This window comes from Conger conger, chromosome 18 (assembly GCF_963514075.1).
Source record: "Conger conger chromosome 18, fConCon1.1, whole genome shotgun sequence".
Taxonomy (NCBI): domain Eukaryota; kingdom Metazoa; phylum Chordata; class Actinopteri; order Anguilliformes; family Congridae; genus Conger; species Conger conger.
Genome location: NC_083777.1, coordinates 3,406,730 through 3,429,819, shown reverse-complemented (window position 1 = coordinate 3,429,819; position 23,090 = coordinate 3,406,730). Strand labels below are relative to the sequence as shown.

At 43.1% G+C, this 23,090-nt stretch overlaps 1 protein-coding gene across 1 annotated transcript; it reads left to right on the top strand.

The window, feature by feature from the left end:
• Positions 1 to 5,217: 5,217 nt before the first annotated feature.
• tm9sf3 (transmembrane 9 superfamily member 3) lies at positions 5,218 to 22,846 on the top strand. Its single transcript, XM_061227916.1, has 15 exons — positions 5,218 to 5,431; positions 9,884 to 10,079; positions 10,608 to 10,730; positions 11,296 to 11,456; positions 12,763 to 12,840; positions 13,293 to 13,424; positions 14,781 to 14,947; positions 15,736 to 15,830; positions 16,708 to 16,838; positions 17,683 to 17,822; positions 18,863 to 18,931; positions 19,118 to 19,264; positions 19,690 to 19,773; positions 20,498 to 20,574; positions 20,988 to 22,846. The coding sequence occupies exons 1-15, from the start codon at positions 5,339 to 5,341 to the stop codon at positions 21,053 to 21,055; spliced, it is 1,761 nt and encodes a 586-aa protein (XP_061083900.1). The 5' UTR covers positions 5,218 to 5,338; the 3' UTR covers positions 21,056 to 22,846.
• Positions 22,847 to 23,090: the final 244 nt, after the last annotated feature.

The following is a 23,090-nucleotide window of genomic DNA, read 5'->3' as shown; positions in this document are numbered from 1 at the left end:
TTTTTAATCTAGCATTATTCCATTTTAATGTCTTTCAAATGTATGTTCCTACAACGTGTTGTTACATTGCTAGGTTTAATCTTTGATGGATGCTACCAACATTGCTCCTATCATAAAACTGATCTCAACAACTGACAATGGTAGAAATCTTGGTCCCAGCCATGTGGCAATATTGTTAAAATGCCTACATGCATACCACCGGGCTACGTTAAGGGTTAAGTTGTTATCCAGAGCCTGTGGGAGTGGGGATCAGTTTTGTGCCGAGTGTTGGTAGCGAGCTAGCTACTGCAATTGCGGAGATGGAAAAAAGCACAAGTAAGACGAAGCCTAACGAGTTATCGCGTCTCGTTCAGGAACTTGGAATTCATATTCCTCCTTGGCGAAAGCTACTGAAAAACGAGGATATTAAAATGGACATAAAATTATTAAAAACTGCATTGGGTCGGCTCGAGATTTATCCGACTGTAAACGCAGGACCTCTGCGAGGCTGAAAGGCCTGCACGGTATGCCTTTAAATTACGGATAGCCACCATTGGAAGACTTTTTCAGATTATTTAAACGGTTGTATAAAATATATAGTTAAGCACAATCGGTGAACTGTCCTACCGAATATGAATGTCAAATGAGTTTACCTTTTAACCATTGTACGTTACGAACAACCTCTGTAAAGAGAAACTGCCTTAAAGTTCAAGTTATTTCAAAACGCCTGCATCTGTATTTCTTTTGCGTCTATTAAGGGTTTACACATGGTTTATTAACGCCCAGCAGCGTTAAACGGGCTGCCTGAATAGAATTTAAATATGAATGTGATCCCTGTGTTGTTTGTAAAGCTGCTCCCAGGCCTGGCTGCATTGGACTGGACTGCACAGCTGAACAGTGTGTGGACTGCCCCCTGCTGGTGTGGGTCTGCAACAGCCTGGGCAGCAGATCACGGAAATGCCAGCGGCAATGGATCGGAGCTTGTGATTGGCTCACGGCCCCATTGCTCAAAGGCAGGTCTCTGTTCACGAAATGAGTTCAGTCCTGCTCTCTCCCAGGGTCCCGGGTGTGTCAGCCATTTTAAATCCTTCCAGCTGCTTCCTTCATTTACTGTCATCTTAGCACACAGTATTTATTTGGTTCCTCCCTCGGGGAAAGGAAAGGTTACGAGCATATTATTGTTTGATAAACCATTTTTCTGGCATACAACAGCACGATAACTAACTTGCTATATCATGGACTCTGATTTCCAGGCTTCTGTTTATTATGTAGTCGGAATGAGTTTGAAAATTAAATTTGATGGTAAATTAGATTTCTTTGCTCTACTGCAGTGATTTATATATTTGAAAGCAGGTTTTAGCCCCTGATCAGAAGCAGACCAGGGGACTGGGTGAGCAGTTTGTAATACGGAAAAGATTGCACAACCTTGTATACGCACTGTGAAATAAAAGTGATTTTTGACCCAGCCAGTTGTACAGAATGTGATGATGGGGCAATATCAATTCTTGAACAATGAATCCATTTGAAATCTGATTCTCACCACCTGCCACAGGGCACTCTTAACCCATGTCGTGGTCCAAAGAACAGGAATCCACAGGCACAGAAACCAGTTTTTAAACACTTTTGGTTACTTTGTTTTTTGATGATAACTGAATGCTGTTACATTCAGTTATCATTCCAAAAAGGGATTGGTCCTCACAAGGTACGCAATATGGGGAATTCTGGGGGGGGTGTTTTTCTTTTTTCTAAAATTTCCAATTTTCGCAGCCAATTGTACCCTGTCTATTCCCATTATCGATGTTCGCTGAGGATACACCGTCAACGACCCCGTCCCTCGGCAGCCAGGATGGATGGAGTGATTCTTCCAGCCATATGATCCCGCCTGTGACCATGATTCCGGGGCCCCCAGGGCGCTATTGTGCCTGGTGATCCTACTAGCCCCTGCTGAGTCCCTCCCTCGGAGTGGTGAGCCAATTATGCCACTCCACGAGAACTGGCCAAACTCGGCTTTGGCAGGACCGGGCATCAAACCCTCGGTGTGCGGCTGTAACTAACTGATGCATCAAGGTCCGTTACTTTAGCTGCGCGCCACCGCAGCTCCCCATAACCGTGTTATTCTGTGCATGTTAGCGATGCTAATACCTCCCTGTGTGCCACCAATGCAGGCTGCAGCCACAGATGCAGTGCATGAGCATAGGCCATTCTGGAGCAAGCAAGTTCAGCCATTTTATCAGCAAAATCGTAGAAATTATACCAATAAATTATTCCGAAGCGATTTATCGGCCAATACTGATACCGGCCCAATTGTATGTGCGTCCTTTTCCATGACTGAAGCAGTCTTGCCCGAGACAAACCCCTGTCCACCTGCACTCTATAATGAAGGTGGTCCCACAACTGAAAGCCATATTCACAGTGTGTGTATGTGTGTGTGTGTGTGTGAGAGAGGGGGAAAGAAGGAAGGAAGGATGAGGGGTCAGTGTGAGAGGAGAAGAAAATAACAGACGCTCTGTCCCCTTTACTGCCTGGCTGTAACCACAGCAGTAAAGAGGGTCACTGGCCTTTATTTAGACTCTTTAGGTGTTTCTGCAGTGCTGCTGATATTCCATCTTAAACCAGCCTATGCTGGTCAAGATGTGATGACACTTATCTGGTCAACCAGCTGTTCACCAGCTGACCAGATCATATACTCAGCGAGATCACCAGTTTGAGCACCAGCTTACCCTACCAGCTTAACCAGCTTTGTCCAGCTGGAGAGGAGCTTCGACTAGCCACAGACCAGCTAGTGTGCGAATGGTTTTGAGTGAACACTGGTCCTCACGTGGGGGTCCAGGACCCAAGAGGGGGCCTCAGGAAGCTGAGATGGCCTTGAGATGATGGGATAATATTGAAAGCTTCAATCAGAAAACAAGAAGAAGATTATTTGAAATGCCAGAGCGTGGTACAGCCGATGACTATTCCCTTGAAAAGACTGTTGCCCACGATATTCAAACCATTCCATCCACATACGCTCAGCCAGCCATTTTGAAAATGACAATACCATCACACTTGTGATGCAGGATGATGTCCATCAGTGGTTCCTCAGGGACCCCCAGCTGGATAATAATAATGTTGCCTACTCATGAAGACAAAGCAATATTGAAAAGAAAGAACTAAATAAATAATTAATAAATGCAATTTGCAACTGTTATTTTAATTTTTTGCAATATTTTTATTTTATTTTGCAGTAATTTTATTATTCTGGATGTCCAACTAAAGCATGCAGTCTAATAGCTGGCTAGTGATCAAAGGTCATGCCAGCTAGTCAATGACACAACAGTGAAAAACAAATAATATTTTCACTTAACTATAAAATTGAGTTCCATCAATGTGTGTTTTTATGGCTGCATTCACTATAAAAATATTAATGTATTAAGTTCTGAGGCAACTTGCTCCTGTGGGAGTTTTGCCCCAAATCTGAGGGGGCCTCTTGGGCCAAAGGGCATAAATACACTTTCACCGAAAAATAATAATAATTTTTTTTTCCCTCTGAAAACAAATGGAGGCGGCACGGATGGTGCAGTGGGTAGCACTGCCGCCTCACAGCAAGGAGGTCCTGGGTTCGAATCCCCGTCGGCCAGGGCCTCTCTGTGTGGAGTTTGCATGTTCTCACCGTGTCTGCGTGGGTTTCCTCCGGGTACTCCGGTTTCCTCCCACAGTCCAAAGACATGCACGTTAGGCTGATTGGAGAGTCTAAATTGGTATGAGTGTGTGAGTGAATGGTGTGTGTGCCCTGCGATGGACTGGCGACCTGTCCAGGGTGTATTCCTGCCTTTCGCCCAATGTATGCTGGGATAGGCTCCAGCCCCCCTGCGACCCTGTTCAGGATAAGCGGGTTCAGATAATGGATGGATGGATGGATGGAAAACAAATGGATTGCTCTCCCCATTAATCCCCCAAACCCATATATGTTGCGCTACTATTTTCCAGCAATATTGCTTTTTACCAACTTACCTCAGAAAGATTCCATTCCAAATGGGCGGGTGAGGGTATGATGACCCCAGGGGTCATCTTTTACTCGATTCACTTGTCTATAATATATAATCTTCATTTAATAATTTGCTGTAGTTTTTTAATGTGGGAATGCATGTTTAATGCACATTTCTATTCTTTGGAGACTGTTATGGTGTTGTGAGAAAAAGATATTCCAATCACAGGGCTCTTCTAAGGTCACATAATCTCTAATCTCTAATGGTTAACAAACCGATTCTGTGTCTCCTGCACTGAGATATCATGTGTCTATGGAGATATGCAGACGTCAAGTGAGAAGCAAACGCCGACACATCACAAGGTTGCACACGCGCATTACCGGTCCTGAAAAGTCAACTTCAACTGTCCGCCTGTTCCCCTGATTTTCATTCCGTGTCAAATTCCCCGGTGGAAGTTCCATCTTGGTTCCAGCCTGGTTTGGAGAGGGTCACACTGGCAACAGGATGCTGGAGAGACCGTGTCTACCTGCTGGGCCAGCTTGTTATAGACAACCCATCACCAAATTCGGATTTTTTTATTTATTATTTATTTTCATTTTTTTATAAATAAATAAATAAATAAATAAATAAATAAATAAATAAATAAACCACAGTTCTCCACCTAAATAAAAACACTACGAATTTGGAACACAAGTGTAGCAAACTGCAGCCAAAGAAACAGGGTCTTCCAATGACAAAATTAGAAAATGGTAGCTGTTCCACAACTGTTCATGTGGAAAAATAACCAAGTTGTTACTTTTTAATCAGTTTACACCCGGCTAATCGGTTTGTAGCGAACACGTTCTGCATACTCAAATGTATTAATCTGGGGAACAGAAATTAATCAGTAGCCACCAAATCAATCAACTAGTGTTGAATATAGTACTACCTGACCTAGCAGAATGGCACAAAGTACTTGTGTTAACGTTAGTTCCATATTTCATTTAACTGTCGACAACACTGATATTACAGCCATAACCATACACATCATCACAAATAATCATGACATATTCACCTATGGCCATTCGCAAAGGTGAAGCGCTTCCGCTACTTTACTTCGCAGTCGGATGACGTGGCTGATCTCAGAAACGGCAGCGGAGTGTGTGAATGGGAGATTTTTTAAATTCAACATAGGCTCAACGCTTTCGTAATTGATTGGTCCTGGTACTCCACGTGACTGCTCTTAGACAATCAAAATAGACATCGTTGAGTATCCGGGAAAATGTTTTACGCCATATGCGTGTGAGAGCAGCTGAACGGTCTGCCACTGACATACAACCAGGAAGAAGGAAGGTGGGATAGCGCTAACAAAGCTAAAATCCCTTTTCTATCTGAAAAACTTTACCCACAAAATCATGGGGTTTTCCAGGTGGAAGATAATTGTGGTGACCTTGCTGTATGCGGTGGGACTGTTACTGCCGGCCCGAGCGGATGAACACGAACACACGGTATGATAATATCTGGCCGATTGAAAATAGGAGCGTTTATGTGTGTGGATGATAATGGAGTAATCGACGGCTAATGGATAATGTTAGCTAATTCTCCCAGTTGAAAAACGTGGCAGTGGGGTAAAATATCATTTGTCGGGAAACGCTAATAGTAGCGATCAAATCAGAGGGGTTTATATAGGCGAAATAATTTCTCCCGATAACATTGGCTTGCAAGGAACCTTATAAAAAACGAGCATCAATCCTGTTCGGGCTGCGAGTTAAGTTAGCCAGTTGTCTAGCTAGTTAGCTAACCTAAAGCTTGCTGTTCTCGATCACTGCTAATGTTAGCTAGTTTGATGACATGTCAGCTAAATTAGGCTATATATTGTTACTTGCCGGTTACAACAGTTTCTAATTTGCATTGCCTATTCTAGCTGGTTTCGCTTGCTGGCTTACATGCGACCTTTTGATTTTGAACGTTAAACGCCTGTACGCTAGCTGGTCTGTTAGACCAACTAGTCCCTTTAAAATTCACATTGTATTGATTGGCTTGTAGCTATGCTATCCACGAAGTGTAGCTAATACAAAATTAGAATATTCATGAAGAAAATCTAATGTTGGTTTTCTTGCGCATATTGTGTAGATTGGCTAACTAACTAGCGTTAGCTGCAGAGTGTAAATATGTCCGTGGCACTGACGGCATATCCGGTTGTTCAGGCCTGGTTATGTGCAGAACACGATAGCTAATGCTATACCTATCCAAGCCATCTAGTTGTTTCGTATACTGTTTTTTTTAAGTTAGTTAAGGAATAGAACTTAAGTAGTACTCGTTTGCGAAATAGAGGTTTCGTAATTTCTTGTTAGCTAACTAGCTAGCCAGATTAGAAGTGAACTTGGCTCGCTAGCTACGAGGTGGGGGGAAATGCCGGGAGAGGTGCGCGGTTTTGGGGAAACTAGGAGGCTTGAAGAATTCGAATGCAGTACTGCTGGAAGTACTTGTTTAACTAGAGCTAGCTAACGTTAGCTATGTTATCAGCTTCACTGTCAATATATTACTCTGCTAGCTAACATTACACGCACGTCTTGATGTTGCGCATATCTTTGGGTAACAAGCTAGTTTGGGTAACATTGCTAAGTAATAATATCGAGAGGCGATCCTTCTAACCAGCTAGTTTGGCACTAGTAAAATAACGTTAACCGTAAACCTAGCTATATCACAATTCCTTCCTTGGTGTTGTGAGCTTGTTTGTTTATGGCCGGCGATCAATGTGAAAGACGATGACAGACGTTTTGTTTTTACTTGACGGTGATGCATATTTTAAATGTTACGTTACAGTATTTGTTTCCTTTACTGATGCACCAACATTAACTTATCGTTAGCTACCACTTTGGTCCCTGACCATGACTTATTATTCCAATTCACCTTTCCTTTACTCTTTTTTTACGATGCTGCAGCGATTTCCAGTTAATTTCTTGTGGTCCACCTGTCATAGACAGAAAGTCAAACTCCTGAAGTATTTAAGGCATTACTAACAATCACTCCTTCGGTCAGCACACTGCAGTACAGTTGTGCTCCCATTACAATGTTTATCTTGATGCTCTCCACTACTTCGCCTCGACCTGATCTGTTCTGTCTGCTTTATATATTCTGTGTCGTCTTATTTGAAGATCAGAGTACGATTTAAATAAGTCCGCCATGTTTAAATCCTGTTCTTTGACCAGGATGTAGAGCTGCTAAGAATGGACACACCCTTCATTTATCTAATACCTTATAGTAGGATGGAAAGTAATTGTGTGAAACTGCAGGCAAGATAATATATCCATACTGGGATCTGTATTGGCTGACAATATCTTGAAACAAACCTCTTGGTGTTTGCTGATCAGCTAAGATTATGACCGATATGATGCAGTACGTTCACCAAAGCCAACGCATTTGATGTGTCGCTGGTGCAGGAAATTAAGTGCAAATATCATGTTAAAAAGTACCCTTTGCGAACCTCTTAGTATTCACTTTCAATTTCGGCTAGTTTTTGTAAAGTTTTTTTTTTCCCTCACAGTGACTAGTTGTAGTTTTATTGTCAACTTTTGCCCAACTTTGTCAACTTTCATTCACATTGAGGTTACTTCTGCCATAAATGTGTTTTTTTGGCTGCAGTTAGCATTTGTACTAGGCTGTAGTATAAAGCCGGGCAGTATACACATGCATCAGGTACTATGGCCAGTCGTATACTGGTTATTTCACTAACTCTATATTTTGTTTTTTAAATTACTTTCAGAAACAAAATCTGTGCTTGCCCATTTCAGTTGTGTTTAGACTAGGGCTGTGGATAGGGGAACACTCCATGGCTTGTTTAAAACTGGTTGTGCCAGGTTTTGATGCAATCAATTTAAACCTGTTTCAAATGACGATAGTGTAGCCAGAGCATGTGTGAGTGCGACAGAGCGGGTGGTGAAATGGTGCCCAAAGGGAATACTTTTTGAAGACGCGACTAATTTTGCAAATCTGATCACAAAGCAGGCAATGGGAATAGGGGAAAATGTTCAAGTCAGCTATGTTATGTTATATCAGTGTGCTATGTCATTGCCAGTGTGTTTTGCCAATGATTCCAGGCTTTTGTCATAGAAAAGTGAAAAATCCCATACCTGAAGCTTCCCCTTCCTAAGACAATGGTGGGTCAGTTTCCATAAGATAACAGTTCTTCCAAAAAGCTAGCTGAATTGCCCAGGAAAAACACAACTAGAACCTGTGTTGGCTGTATACACTCAGTGGGCAGTTGTACAGGTAGGCCAGTACACCAGCCTGTTAATGCAAATATTTAATCAGCCAATAATGTGGCAGCAAGTAAATGCATAAAAGCAAGTAAGCGTGGTTCAGCCGAAGAGGTTCTGTTTTTCAGACCAAATGTCCGAATGGGCAAGAGATGTGATCGAAGTGACTTTAACTGTGGAACGATTGTTGGTGCCAGACAGGATGGTTTGAATATCTCAGGAACGGCTGATCTCCTGTGATTTTCACGCAAAACAGTCTCTAGAGTTCGCGGAGAATGGTGCGAAAACAACAAACATCCAGTGTGCAGCTGTTCTGCAGGTAAAAACGTATTAATCAGCATCTCATAATCAAACCTCTTAAGTGGATAGGCTGCAGCAGCAGAAGACCAGTAAGTCTTAATACCTAATAAAGTGTGCGCTGAGTGTATAGGTTGTGGCTGAGTTGGTACTGTTCAAAACCGTTCCCAGCATCCTCTATGACTGCTGTCTGCCTTCAAAGTGATCCATTGACCAGTGATTTGACAGGTTCTGGAACATGATGACTTCAGTGGCCAAACCCCTGAAGCAAAGTAGCCCAATATTGAAAGGTTTTCACCTGTTATCGAGTTAACTGCTGCAATGTGATGGCTAACATGTTCCATGTTGCATTAAGGGCATTAAAGTACATAATGGGAGTATTACCCACTTGGTACATTGATTGGTTCCTGCTAAATATGATATCGTCAACACTGTAACAATATCCAAATGCTGTCCAAGTGCAAAGCTTAGATTCATATTTATTTAGGATGAGGTAAAATTTTAAGATAACATAACCAATAGTTATTAGACCCTGTAAAATCTGGACCTTTTTGTATTTGAAATACTGAGCTTTTTTTTTTTTGGTGCTTTTGGTGGATGGATATTTGTTAAGCACTACACATTTACTTCATTACAAGATGCATGTGCAGTCTGTTTACCAAGTGCATTACTAAAAGTGTATCAATTAACTTTTAATTCAGAAATTCAGTATTGAGACACAGAACATCTTGTCCTGTTATGGAACCCCTGAACACGCATGCATGCCAGTGATGTTTTACTGAAAGCAGGAGAGTGCACTCCTATTTCCCAGAGGGTAGATTATAGGGTTGCAGCAAATGCTACAATAATTTCTATCAATTTATGTGACGCAGATACTTAGTAGCATCTATTTAGTAGGCTAATTGAGGACAGATTGTGTATTTAAACACAGAAACATGCCTTTGTTGTTACTGCACGGGTGGAGGGAAGGCAGAAATCCAGCCCGGCCTATAGCTGAGTCACAGTTGTACACACTGCTTGCTCCCGCAGGTGATTTGCTCCTCCAAGTGGCTCATGGGTAAGAAGCCACGTCTTTGCCGAGTGCCGGCTTTCGACAGTCTTGTTCCTGATCATCGGTTGAGTGCAGAGCTTTGTTTGCAAAGCACCTGGAGCAGGTGCCTTGTGCGGAGAGGAGGCCATAGTGTGGTAATTGAAGTGGAGCTCAGGAGTGTGTATCTGTGGTTGTATGACGTGCGGTGTGAGTAGGAATGTGATTTACCCTTCTCTATCCCTCCAAGGCCATTTTGGCATGTAGGAGCAGAGCTCTCTAAACGCGGCATGCGAGGGTCTGATTTAAAACCGACAGAGCGTCGCCTTGGAAACAAAACTGATTTGTGTTGTTGTCTTCCTTTTTTGTTGTTGCAGTATTTAGATAAAGAGGAAGTTGTCTTATGGATGAACACAGTGGGGCCCTATCACAACAGACAAGAAACCTACAAATACTTTTCCCTTCCGTTCTGTGTCGGCTCCAAAAAGACAATCAGCCATTACCACGAGACCCTCGGGGAGGCCCTGCAGGGCGTGGAGCTGGAGTTCAGCGGATTGGACATCAAATTTAAAGGTAAACCACCGCACAGGAAAACAGCCAATCAGCATCAGGCGCTGGTCGTATGCCCCTCCCACCTTGTGGGTCACCCAGTTAGGTTTGGGTGCATCCCAATACTCCTCCTTTCCTCCACTCATCTCCTTCTCCCATCTGGAAGTATGTAAAGGAGGATGCTTTAAAATATATACATATATATATATTTATTTTTGTTAGTATTGACATTTCTTTTTGCAGCGGTTGACATCCAACTACTCTGCATTTTAAATCAAACCTGATTTATATTTTTTTGGTTCCATTGATAAGTAAGCTATATGCTGAAGCGTTCTGAACAGGTGTGCTTTCCACAGCTTTACATGAGGTATAATAATATGTTCCATACTCATTTAAATGCGAGCATTTTTAACACCCGCTGTTTGCTTACAGTTTACTTGGGTGTGTTCTGTCAGACACTGTTTTTAAAAAGGATGTTGAACTTCAGTGCAAAGAGTGAAACGTGATCCCTGTTCATGTGACTGAAGTTGACCTTGTGCGTTATTTCCACAGACGAGGTTTTGCAGACGACGTACTGTGAAATCGAGCTGGACAAAGCCAAGCGCGATGCCTTCGTTTATGCCATAAAAAACCACTACTGGTACCAGATGTACATCGATGATCTGCCCATATGGGGTGAGTGTTCTGACGTGGTGGGGTATGGTTTTCTATCATATCTTGCATTTAAGCTTCCTGTCGGACTGCAGGTCATTTCCTGTTCAGGTCATTCAGTTCAGCAAATGGAATTAAAATGCAATTCATAAATTTTCCATGAATTCATTTAATTACCATTCATTTGTTGAACTGACAGAATTTACATGGAATTGCTCCCTGTAATTCACATTTCTGTGTAATTTGAGGTATTGCTAAACCAGGCCTGGGTCAATTACATAATTATTTTGGATGCAAATACTTTTCTGTGCTCAATTGATCTTGGCCTGGTGCCAAGACAACCAACCAAGAGGATTAAAAGGCAGGGTTTGCACTTTTTGAAAGTATGTCATAGGTAGCAATACACCAGCCAAGCTCAGAAAAACGTAGAAAAGTATTTGATTTAGTAATTGACCCAGGTCTGTGCTAGACATGCTTACTAGTTTAGCTTCAGTCTCCATGCAGTGGCCCTCTCTGTCTAGTTTGAACCACTTAGTGTTTTCCAAAGTAATTTGCTTTGTGGAGTTACACGCTTTTAAATCTATTTTAGGAATCGTTGGGGAGGCTGACGAGAACGGGGAGGATCACTACCTCTGGACTTACAAGAAACTGGAGATCGGTTTCCACGGCAACAGAATTGTTGATGTGAATTTAACCAGCGAGGGAAAAGTGAAGCTGGTGCCCAACACGAGGATCGCCATGTCCTACTCTGTAAGTGCCTGCACAGCCAGTCAGTCCTGCATTTTGTCATGGCTAGGCCACAGTCGTTTTGAATATTTTGGTTTTGAATTTACAAAACAAAATGCATATGGGTCTGATGTGTTTGCAGTGTCCAGGAACATATCCTGCTTTCCTTTGCATGTATAGTTATTTATGATCGTTTATAAATATGATCGGGTTTATGATCGTACATGAAAAAACAGTGACCTTGCGTTGGATGTTTTTATTTTTTCTTTCTCCTCTTTAATGCATTATGGACTAAGGTGCCCTATAGAAACCCGCAGAAAGGCATCGGAATCACATTTCAACAGTAATTTCCTTTGAAAAACAGTCATGATCAAATACAACGCTGGTGTCACATCTGTCTGTTAAGGGAGATGTAACACGCAGGTCACATCTGTCTGTTAAGGGAGATGTAACACTCAGGTCACATCCGTCTGTTAAGGGAGATGTAACACGCAGGTCACATCGGTCTGTTAAGGGAGATGTAACACGCAGGTCACATCCGTCTGTTAAGGGAGATGTAACACACAGGTCACATCTGTCTGTTAAGGGAGATGTAACGTGCAGGACACATCCGTCTGTTAAGGGAGATGTAACACGCAGGTCACATCTGTCTGTTAAGGGAGATGTAACGTGCAGGACACATCCGTCTGTTAAGGGAGATGTAACACGCAGGTCACATCCGCCCATAAGGGGTTAAATCAGCTTGGGCTCAGGGCATTCCCTTGGGCTGAAGTCTATTCAGTCCTTGTTTGGCGTAAATATAATATTGGTTCTGTATACATGATAAATACTGTGGAATGAATAATGTTCAAGGTGAATGCATTAGTGCTTTAGGTACTGTACAATCATTCTGTGAAATTCATAAATTTGGTCTCATTTGCATTTTCTTTGTTCTTTAATCGACATTCTGAAATGTGCGCTCTGCTGTGAAGCTGATTTTCTCTGCACGGTCCATAATTACAAAGGAGAGCGAGTCAAAAGTTTTAAAATGGTTTACAGGGGAAATTCCAAGTTCAGGTTATATTTGCAATGTGTATCAAGTACACGTACATTGGAGTTCTTGCTTCTGTTCTTCCTGTGAAATATAGGTTTATAATGTAATGTAATGGAATGGAATATAAGTCTACTATAAGTTTGCTTGCCTCACAGAGATTTTGAAGCTGCGCTCCCTGTATCCTTCACTCAGTTGGTATGTGGAGCGTAGCTGTTAGAACGCATGCCTCTGTACATGGCTGTATCAGACTTTCAGTGAACCGTGACATCTAACACCAGCTTATTTCTTCTGCTCCAGGTGAAGTGGAAGAAGTCAGATGTGAAATTTGAGGACCGATTCGACAAGTACCTGGATCCATCCTTCTTTCAGCACAGAGTGAGAAAACTGACTCCATTTCTCCGTAAATTAGATGTGGGCGTTTTTTGGTGGGGCATCGTCTTGCGCCTCGCCTGGCACCAGTGTGGTGGTTTCTCTGGTGCTCCCAGCCAGTAGCCCACAAGTGTTTTCCCCCGGTAACGCAGCTGAGAGCCGTGTCTCCGCCAACACCTGCTAGCCTGTAGCCCTCACAAGCTGATCCTCACTGTAGCAGCTGCTAGCCTGTAACCTTAGGCGGCGACGTTATCTTAGGAATGGTAAGAACGGTATTCTTGCGGTCGAAAAGGTTGCCGGTTTGATCCCCCGCCCTGGGTGTGTCAAAGTATTTACGCTTTGGGTAATAGCGCTGTATAAATGCATAAATGCAGTCCATTTACCATTTAGCCTATAGCCCTCACCTGTGATTGTGTGATCAACAGTAAGCAGTCGCAATGCCTTTGTTCCCGCCACAGATTCACTGGTTCTCCATTTTCAACTCCTTCATGATGGTGATCTTCCTGGTGGGCCTGGTGTCCATGATCCTGATGAGGACGCTGCGGAAAGACTACGCCCGCTACAGCAAGGAGGAGGAGATGGACGACATGGTGAGTGACATTGTGACGCGGAGAGTGATGTCATGAGGTGGAGAGTGACGTCATGAGGTGGAGAGTGATGTCATGAGGTGGAGAGTGACGTCATGAGGTGGAGAGTGATGTCATGAGGTGGAGAGTGATGTCATGAGGTGGAGAGTGACGTCATGAGGTGGAGAGTGACGTCATGAGGTGGAGAGTGACGTCATGAGGTGGAGAGTGATGTCATGAGGTGGAGAGTGATGTCATGAGGTGGAGAGTGATGTCATGAGGTGGAGAGTGATGTCATGAGGTGGAGAGTGACGCCGCGAGGTGGAGAGTGATGTGTTGCTTTGCTGATGGCGTGTTGGCTGGCGAGAAGTAAAAAGACTAGATGTCACGCTCTCAGTAGCTTTTCAAGATGATGCTTTCTGATTGTTTTCTGTGCGTGTCATCTTTGCACTATAGCCAGTTAAAACTCAACATCAAAAAAGTCACTGCACATGGTAAAATAGAAGGCTAGTATTACTGCGGTAAGGTTGTCCTCTGTAAAGTGTGCTTTCCGAATTACCTCCTCCACGACAAGCTGTCAGTGGTAGGCTGAGCTGGAATTCAAACTGCATTTTTCATGCACACTAACAATACTGCTCTAATCACAATGGAATCTGGTGCTGTCTTGTACGATAACAGGTTGTTCATGTTTGTCATAGGCCTTTTAAAGTTGTAATTGTATGGCTGATTGTTTTCACATGCTATATACACTTATTGTCTTATTATTGTTGGCTTATTATGGCACGAATGGTGAGCCTATTTTCATCAATTTATCATTTGCAACCACAGATATGGCTTGTTAAAATATCTCATACTGGCCATAATCTCAGCATTGGTCTGATACCAGTTGGTTCATATTATCAGCCAATAGGGATACAGCCGCAATATTATCCTACTCGCGCGCACACACACACACACACACACACACACGTGCGCACGCACGCAAACTCGCTGTGTTGATATGTGGATCTTCAAGAAGTGAATTCCGATATTGCTGTATTCATGTTTTCAGCTCAGCCCACGCACACACGTATGCATGCGCACGCACACACACACACACACACACACACACACACACACACACACACACACACACACTCATACTCATGCCCACACAAACACGCGCACACTCTTACACACAAACACACACACACCCATGCGCACGCGCAGACTCTTATGCGTATGCAGACACACACACACACACACTCGCAATCTCTTACACACAAACACACACGTGCGCGCTCATACTCTTACGCGCGCACACACTCACGCACACTCGCGCACACACACGCACACGGCTGGTTATAAGTGATGAGTGTTTGTCCGCTCTGCTCCCTGCAGGACCGGGACCTGGGGGATGAGTACGGCTGGAAGCAGGTTCACGGGGACGTGTTCCGCCCCTCCAGCCAGCCCTTAATCTTCTCCTCCCTCATCGGCTCCGGCTGCCAGATCTTCTCTGTCTCCCTCATCGTCATCATCGTGGCCATGATCGAGGACCTGTACACAGAGTGAGTCCGCCCGCAGAGAGCCTATCCAGCTCTCTCAGAAAGTGCAAGCCCTGCATTCTGCACCTCTTGGTTGGCTCAGTTGCATCAGGCAAGATCAATTGAATGAAGATGAATCCAAAACAAGTACATATTTCACTCAGGACTGCAGGAGTGTTCGGCGTTGGAGAGCTGCATTCATTCGTCATGCACTTCTTTGAATCTGATTTTTTTAATTTTTTTTTTTTTTTTTTAATTTAGGTTAAGAGGTATTAACACAGTTGAACCAAGTGCCACCAGATGGCAAAATAGCACTTCATATTCCTGAGACATTGAATACAGTAATTTACTAATTAACTGCCAAACATAAATGACAGTATTAAGTTCATACTATGTAGTGTATGGGCATGTTTTATATGGGTGCTGGATTTAATCTATTTATGTATATTTCGTTGACCGGGATAATGCACTCTAATGAATGGTTCATTCGTGCATCTATGTATGACTCCCAGAATTAGAGCTAGGTTTCCTCTGTAAGTCAGTTTGTACATAAGTGGGTGCCGATGGGCTGGTGTTTTCATGTTCTGCGTTCATGTGGTCTAGCATGACCATCCACACATTCACATCACTGTAATCACCTTTAGGGTAACGCTTCCAAATGTCATATGGTAGTAGCACACTGGTCCAATAATATGGGCCTGCATGAATACCCAGCCCAATCTGGGAAAAGCAGAAATGCCAGTGGAAAATAAGAATTCCCGGGAATGGCGGCAGATGTACCAACAGCAGTGTGTCGGTCCCGCTCTCTGCAGGAGAGGATCCATGCTCAGCACCGCCATCTTCGTCTACGCCGCCACCTCCCCCGTCAATGGCTACTTCGGCGGCAGTTTGTACGCAAAACAAGGGGGTGAGAAACTTCTTTATTTTATTTTTTAAAGTAATGTACGGCATAATGGCCTTGCCTAGAGTTCTGTTTTCATCAGGATTAAACAGGTTTTTAATTAAAGGTTGCAGCAAGGAAGTCATGTTTATAGGGATAATTTCTGTTTTATGTGGATTGTTGTGGGAACTATGGGATGACACTCAGTTTGATCCCGAAAATTCCAGGAAACCTGTTCCAGGGAGAACCCTCTGCCTAATGCAGTCCCAAGTTCCAAACCAGCACAAAATGTCCTCCCACACAGAGTGTTTGAGATTTATAAAGTGGTTTTGACAGAACACTCTGTGGGTCTGGCTGCTTAACTACCATTCTTCCATTAGTGTTCTTTTTAATGTTTTATTAATACAGTTTGCGGGTCTATTGGGTATAATATTGTGTGTATCACAGTTTCGCATGCAAATAAATAAAAAAAACGGATCGTTTTTAAGGGTTACAAACGAACCCTTTACAAGTTCAGAAACATAGTGCCTTTTTAACATGTTTAGTTCCAGTGTGCCTACAGCAACTTACAGTTTCCACGTTTTACAAACTGCTTTGTCATCCAATTTGCTACATGTGATTGGTCAATCCTGCAGGGCCCAGTGTGCCAGTAGGCTCTTCCAAAACAAACAAAAAGGAAATGAATACGCAGTCATAACGCTCTCAGTCCCAAGCCCAGTACGACGAGGCTCCTCCCAAATCCCAAGGGGGTTTTGGCTTTGGTTGAGAATTTAGTGGGGGTTTAATAGAGGCTCAAAAACAATAGCAGAGTAGTAATTGTGATGCGTTGAAAAGGTGTGTAGTCGTGCCATATGGCCCTTTTGGGACTGAGAGGGTTGAGCTCATGTTAATGTGTGGCGCGCAGGACGGAGATGGATCAAGCAGATGTTCATCGGAGCTTTCCTCATCCCTGCCATGGTCTGTGGCACCGCCTTCTTCATCAACTTCATCGCCATCTACTACCACGCCTCCAGGGCCATCCCGTTCGGCACGATGGTGAGTTACGGTCCTGAACGCGGTCGCGGCGGGGCTGGAAGAACCGTGAGCCACCGCAGGCCTGGGTCAGACACGTCTTCGTTTCGGATTCAAATACTTTTCTGTGCTTGATTGATCTTCCTTGATGAAGTTGAGTCAACCGAGAGGAGCAGAGTTAATATGAGGTCAGCATTGTAAGTGGAGCGTGTCATATAAGGGTGGTGGTAACACCTGCAGGCAAAGCCTCCTTTGATAGCTGCTGTTAGCTAGCCTAGCAGGAGTAAGTACTGGGCAAACTTCCAGAAACCCATTTGACTGGCTCCGCTACACTGGTGTCAGGTAACATTAAGGAAATGTCTGAATTTCAAGTGAACAGCACAGAGTGCAATATGCTTACTAGCTCAGATTTTCCTATTTAAATAATGGAGAGAAAAAAGAAAAAAAAAAGACCAATTGATTTTTTCCATTGTTTGACAGCCCTAGAAAATACAGAGCAACACCAATTCAGTCTCTTGGGGGTCTGAATCATTTGAGAAACTGTTTCACTGTTGTACTGTTAAACCGTTTTACTGTAGTTGGGGTGTGTGTGTTGTATGTTGATTGTAGATGAGGTGGTGAATGTTTGACCAGCGTGGTGTTGTACTGCTAAACTGGTTTACTGTAGTTGAGGTGCTGAACATTGAGGAGCATTGGGCTGTTGAAGATGATGTTTGACCAGTGTGGTGTTGTGCTGTTGATTGTAGATGATGTTTGAGTGGTGTGGTGTTGTGCTGTTGATTGTAGATGAGATGTTTGAGTGGTGTGGTGTTCTGCTGTTGATTGTAGATGAGATGTTTGACCAGTGTGGTGTTGTGCTGTTTTTCAGGTGGCTGTTTGCTGTATCTGTTTCTTCGTCATTCTGCCCCTGAACCTGGTGGGCACCATTCTGGGCAGAAACCTTTCAGGCCAGCCCAACTTCCCCTGCCGTGTGAACGCCGTGCCTCGGCCCATCCCCGAGAAGAAATGGTAACGATCGCCATACCGCAAAATCATGGCTGTGTGTGTGTGTGTGTGTGTGTGTGTGTGTGTGTGTGTGTGTGTGTGTGTGTGTGTGTGTGTGTGTGTGTGTGTGTGTGTGTGTGTGTGTGTGTGTGTGTGTGTGATTCAATGGTGAAACAAACAATGACATGTTATCAATGATAATTGTATATGTTGGGTTAAGAGCGTCTGCCAAATGCCATTAATGTAATGTAATGTCTGTAAGTGGGAAAGCTCTCTGCACATGTTGTAGGTGTGTCAGTAATTGAGCTGAAGCTGTAGGTGTGTCAGTATTTGAGCTGAAGGTGGAGGTGTGTCAGTATTTGAGCTGAAGGTGGAGGTGTCAATATTTGAGCTGAAGCTGAAGGTGGAGGTGTCAATATTTGAGCTGAAGGTCTAGGTGTGTCAGTATTTGAGCTGAAGGTGTTTCAGTATTTGAGCTGAAGGTGTGTCAGTATTTGAGCTGAAGGTGTGTCAGTATTTGAGCTGAAGGTGTTTCAGTATTTGAGCTGAAGGTGTGTCGGTATTTGAGCTGAAGCTTTAGGTGTGTCAGTATTTGAGCTGAAGCTTTAGGTGTGTCAGTATTTGAGCTGAAGCTTTGGATGTGTCAGTATTCAGGCTGAAGCTTTGGATGTGTCAGTATTTGAGCTGAAGCTTTGGATGTGTCAGTATTTGAGCGGAAGCTTTGGATGTGTCAGTATTTGAGCGGAAGCTTTGGATGTGTCAGTATTTGAGCGGAAGCTTTGGATGTGTCAGTTTTTGAGCTGAAGCTTTGGATGTATCAGTATTTGAGCTGAAGCTGAAGGTGTGCCAGTATTTGAGCTGAAGCTGAAAGTGTGTCAGTATTCAGGCTGAAGCTTTGGATGTATCAGTATTTGAGCTGAAGCTTTGGATGTATCAGTATTTGAGCTGAAGCTGAAGGTATGTCAGTATTTGAGCTGAAGCTTTGGATGTATCAGTATTTGAGCTGAAGCTTTGGATGTATCAGTATTTGAGCTGCGGCTGAAATGCGTCTCTCTGCTGCACAGGTTCATGGAGCCGGCCGTCATCGTTTGCCTGGGAGGAATCCTGCCCTTCGGCTCCATATTCATTGAAATGTAAGCACACTCCATCCCTCTGTGGCCAACATGTTAGCAGCCATTACGGCTCCAGCAGGTTCCTAGTCACACCTGTATTATTTGGCCATCTCTGCTCTTCCTGTGCACCTGTGCAGAACCGGTTCCTGCTTACAGCCGTATTAAGCCGTCTCTGCTGTCCCTCTGTGCCCCTCTGTGCCCATACAGGTACTTCATCTTCACCTCCTTCTGGGCCTATAAGATCTACTATGTGTACGGGTTCATGATGCTGGTCCTGGTCATCCTGTGCATCGTGACCGTCTGCGTCACCATCGTGTGCACCTACTTCCTGCTCAACGCTGAAGACTACAGATGGTGAGAGTGGCCCGCTAACACGGGCTCTGACCCGCTCGCCTGCTCTGGACTGTTTGACTTTACGGAGTAACCTTATGTCAACACCTTCTGTCAACATTTACTGAGCGTACGCTGAACACTCTGCTACCTTTGACCTTTGTCATGTGACGCTTAGAACTGTGGCCTCATTAGCGACACAGGAGGGGAAGAATTTGTAGTTTTCTGCCCCCACACAGTCCCTGGTGACCAGGTGCTAAAGTTGCTGATTTTGAGGTGGTAAATTGTCTATTTTATGGTGTAGGTTGGTGTGAAATGGGGTTGAAGGGGGACTGAACTTCTAGTAGTCAGTGTCAGGACTTGCTTACTGACACATAAACGCTCTTGTCTGGCGGTGCTTCTGGAGAAGACGTGTCGTTTATTTAGAATGTTTGCTTCTTTTTTTTCAGGCAGTGGACGAGCTTCCTGTCGGCAGCCTCCACTGCAGTTTATGTTTACATGTACTCTTTCTACTACTACTTCTTTAAAACAAAGTAAGTGTCTGACACTCGATACATTACATTACATTACATTACATTAATGGCATTTGGCAGACGCTCTTATCCAGAGTGACATACAGTTGATTAGACTAAGCATTGCTCCCCAAGGAGCAATGCAGGGTTGCTCAAGGGCCCAACGGCTGTGCAGATCTTATTGTGGCTACACCGGGATTAGAACCACTGACCTTGCGTGTCCCAGTCCTTTACCTTAACCACTACGCTACAGGCCGCCCCCCTCGATACAGCAGCCTACTGCGGTTTCCATTCCGCTAGCCTCCACGCTAGTTTCATACCAGCGCTCCTGAATGCCACATTACCGTTGTTTCAGTTGAGCAGCTTGTCAGCAACTTACTTTTTGAAAGCACACGAGGGCTTTGAATTTCACCACTGAGATATTAACATGTAGCAACTTGTATTATAAAGTGTGAAGGCTTATGTTTACCACAGACCTTATTTTAGGCAGAAAAAAGCATTGGAAATGTGCCAAGGGAACCCATGGCAAAACATATATTCATTCATTCATGTATTTACCGTATTTAATGTAATTAGCTGTATTTGCTAAACACATGAAGTCTAAAGCAACCTTTACCTCTACTTTACCTAAACAAAACCAAGATAATGTAATTTGTAAAAGTGCAGAGAGCCATATAACGGAGCAGCTGAGAGGACCGTCTCTTCCCCAGTAAGCATTACTGACGTGTTTTTTTCCCCTCTCCAGGATGTACGGCTTGTTTCAGACGTCCTTCTACTTTGGGTACATGGCTGTGTTCAGCACAGCGCTGGGAATCATGTGTGGTGCGTTTCCCTGTCCGATGCATGTGTTGCCACTTCATACTGTCATGGGAATTTTCATCTGGTCTCTTTAAATAAATGACCCATTGGCCAGGGAGTGATGTCATGGCACCGATGGAAAGATCCAGTCATGAGCAGTTTGTGGGGGGTTATGTGTTTCAGAGGATGCATGTAGGTGCGCCCCCCTGTATTAAGGGGATGGGAATAGTGCACATTTATGGAGATTGGTTATTCCAGATTGTAGTGAACATGGAAATTGGGAATAGTAATTGTGTTCTAACCTCTTCAGTGTCCCTAAATTTTATATTTATAGACAACCTTTGATAGCTGGGTCCATATACTATATCTGAGCTGGTATTAGATTTTTGAATGCCGGGATTAAATGACTCGTATTAACCTGTGAATTTGTCCTCCAGGAGCGGTTGGTTATATGGGAACAAGTGCCTTCGTGAGGAAGATCTACACTAATGTGAAAATTGACTAAAGTGACGATGGGATCGTTGGATCACACGCAGCTTGTCCAACCGAGTCGGGCACAAGTCCTTTTTTGCAGGAAGAGATTGTGGTGTATTACTTTGTACAAATGTAGTTTTCCATTTTCTGAACGGATTGAAGAACGCCCACCGAGGAAGTACTAAATCAAAAATGAAAAACAAAATGCTTAAAATCAGTTATGTTTTAGTCCAATGCTTTGATTATTATTTTTTTTATGTTCCAGAGCAAATGTTTGGAGTGTATGCAGTAATAACTATGACTAGTCCCCTCCCCATGCAAACCTTCCACCTCCCGGAAAAAGAACAGAGCTTATTACTGATGAATTGTGTAGCTCTCTTCAGTGAAGAGGATGGAGCAGAGCGGAGCGTGTTCTGCTGTATAAAAGGGAGAGTCGGATGCCTTTACGCGCTGCCTCGGGAGTCCGAGTCGGTCTGAATGCCACCATTCTTCTCTGGTTTCTACATTTCCTTGTCACACTAGGCACCTGCATATATTTTGCAGGTGCGTCTCTTACACGCTGAAAGCTATATTAATGCATGTAATATATCAGATTTAGCGGGGGGGGAAATGAAACCATTCCCTTATTTTGTCATTCAGTGAAAATATTTCTCACCTGAATAAAGTCCATCCATCCAAAGAGTGAGGCTTTGGTCAAAAATTTTAGTTCTGCGGTAGTTTACTGTACAGATAGACAACATACAGTAAAGTGTAGGATTTGGTGAAATATTTTGAGGTACAGTATAAGTGACAGATTGTTTTAAATTGGATGTTTGATGTGAACCTATTTTCCAAGTTTAGTCTTATTCCTTTTTTTTAATGTTTGGGTTTGAATGAAGTCTTCTCGTAAAGATAATATATGGATAGGGGTATAACATGTATATAACCTTAAAATAATGTAACTCTAGATGTAGAACCCAAATGTATTTGGTTGTACAGATTTACTACAGTTTTTAAAATGAAACATTCAGTATAAAAGATTTTTCCCCTTTTTTATTTTTATTTTTTGCTTAGGGGAGGTCAGCTCAAGACACATCTTGCCTGGAATTGCATGAATAACCATCTAAATGTATGTCTCGTTAAACTGAGTTTATCCATAATTACACCGGTCATTAACCGATTCCCTCTGCCCAGGATATGCAGCCTCGATATATACTTTTTTTCCCCCTAACAAAATGTCCTAAACTGAATTAGGAGCTGCTTGCAGGTGTAATGGTTACATTAACAGATGGCGAACAGACTGATTACGTTTTATGATTTAAAGCTTTAATTGGCTCAGAGGCCGTTTCCCATGTTTTGATTTAGTTATTCTCGACCTGAAAAAAAATTGTGAATGTCAATAGAAGCGAGGCATGCGTGCCGAGTTTCCGCAAACATACTGTACAAAAGACGTTATTGCACACTTAACTGGATGTTTTCATTGTGTTACACGTTGCTTCAAAAATATTTCCATGTGTGTTTTTATGTAAATACAATACCTGTAAATTATCACATTTCCTAATCATTAGAATAAAAATGATAATGGTGTGACAAGTTTTTTTTTTCCCCACTGTTTACTTCCTATTTTTGTACCGAGTGTGGTTTAGATTTGTGCTTTTACGTTTTCTGCTTTTTTTAAGCTAAAGGCAATACATTTGATTTGATTTTTTTTATTTTCGTCAATCATTAAGCACAGATTTATTTAAGTATTCTTGTTGGTTGCATTCTGTTTTCTATTCTTTAAAACCTTGGTAATAAATTCCAATGTTATGCCATAAAATTAATAAAACAAGCGGAATATTAATTTTGTCTTAAGTGGATTCTCAAAATGGTTGTTCTGATCGGAATCCCTTGGTCACTGCTGAACTTTGAGTGCTTTTATACGGTTACAGGGCAGCACTGGCATGCAATGTCATGGTGACAAGCACAGTGATTGTGTGAAAGGTTCAGTCTTAATTTAGTAACATTTCCACAAGACATTCTGGTGAATGCTTACTGCACACAGTACACACCACACAGCTTGAGCTCTTTACCCTGTTCAGCCCTGC

Bases quoted from the DNA above. Each gene is read 5' to 3' on its own strand.
- tm9sf3 (XM_061227916.1), top strand. From the start codon at position 5,339: ATGGGGTTTTCCAGGTGGAAGATAATTGTGGTGACCTTGCTGTATGCG. The intron at 11,457-12,762 runs GTAAGTGCCTGC...CTTCTGCTCCAG, and splicing joins GGATCGCCATGTCCTACTCT to GTGAAGTGGAAGAAGTCAGA. The intron at 19,265-19,689 runs GTGAGAGTGGCC...CTTTTTTTTCAG, and splicing joins AACGCTGAAGACTACAGATG to GCAGTGGACGAGCTTCCTGT.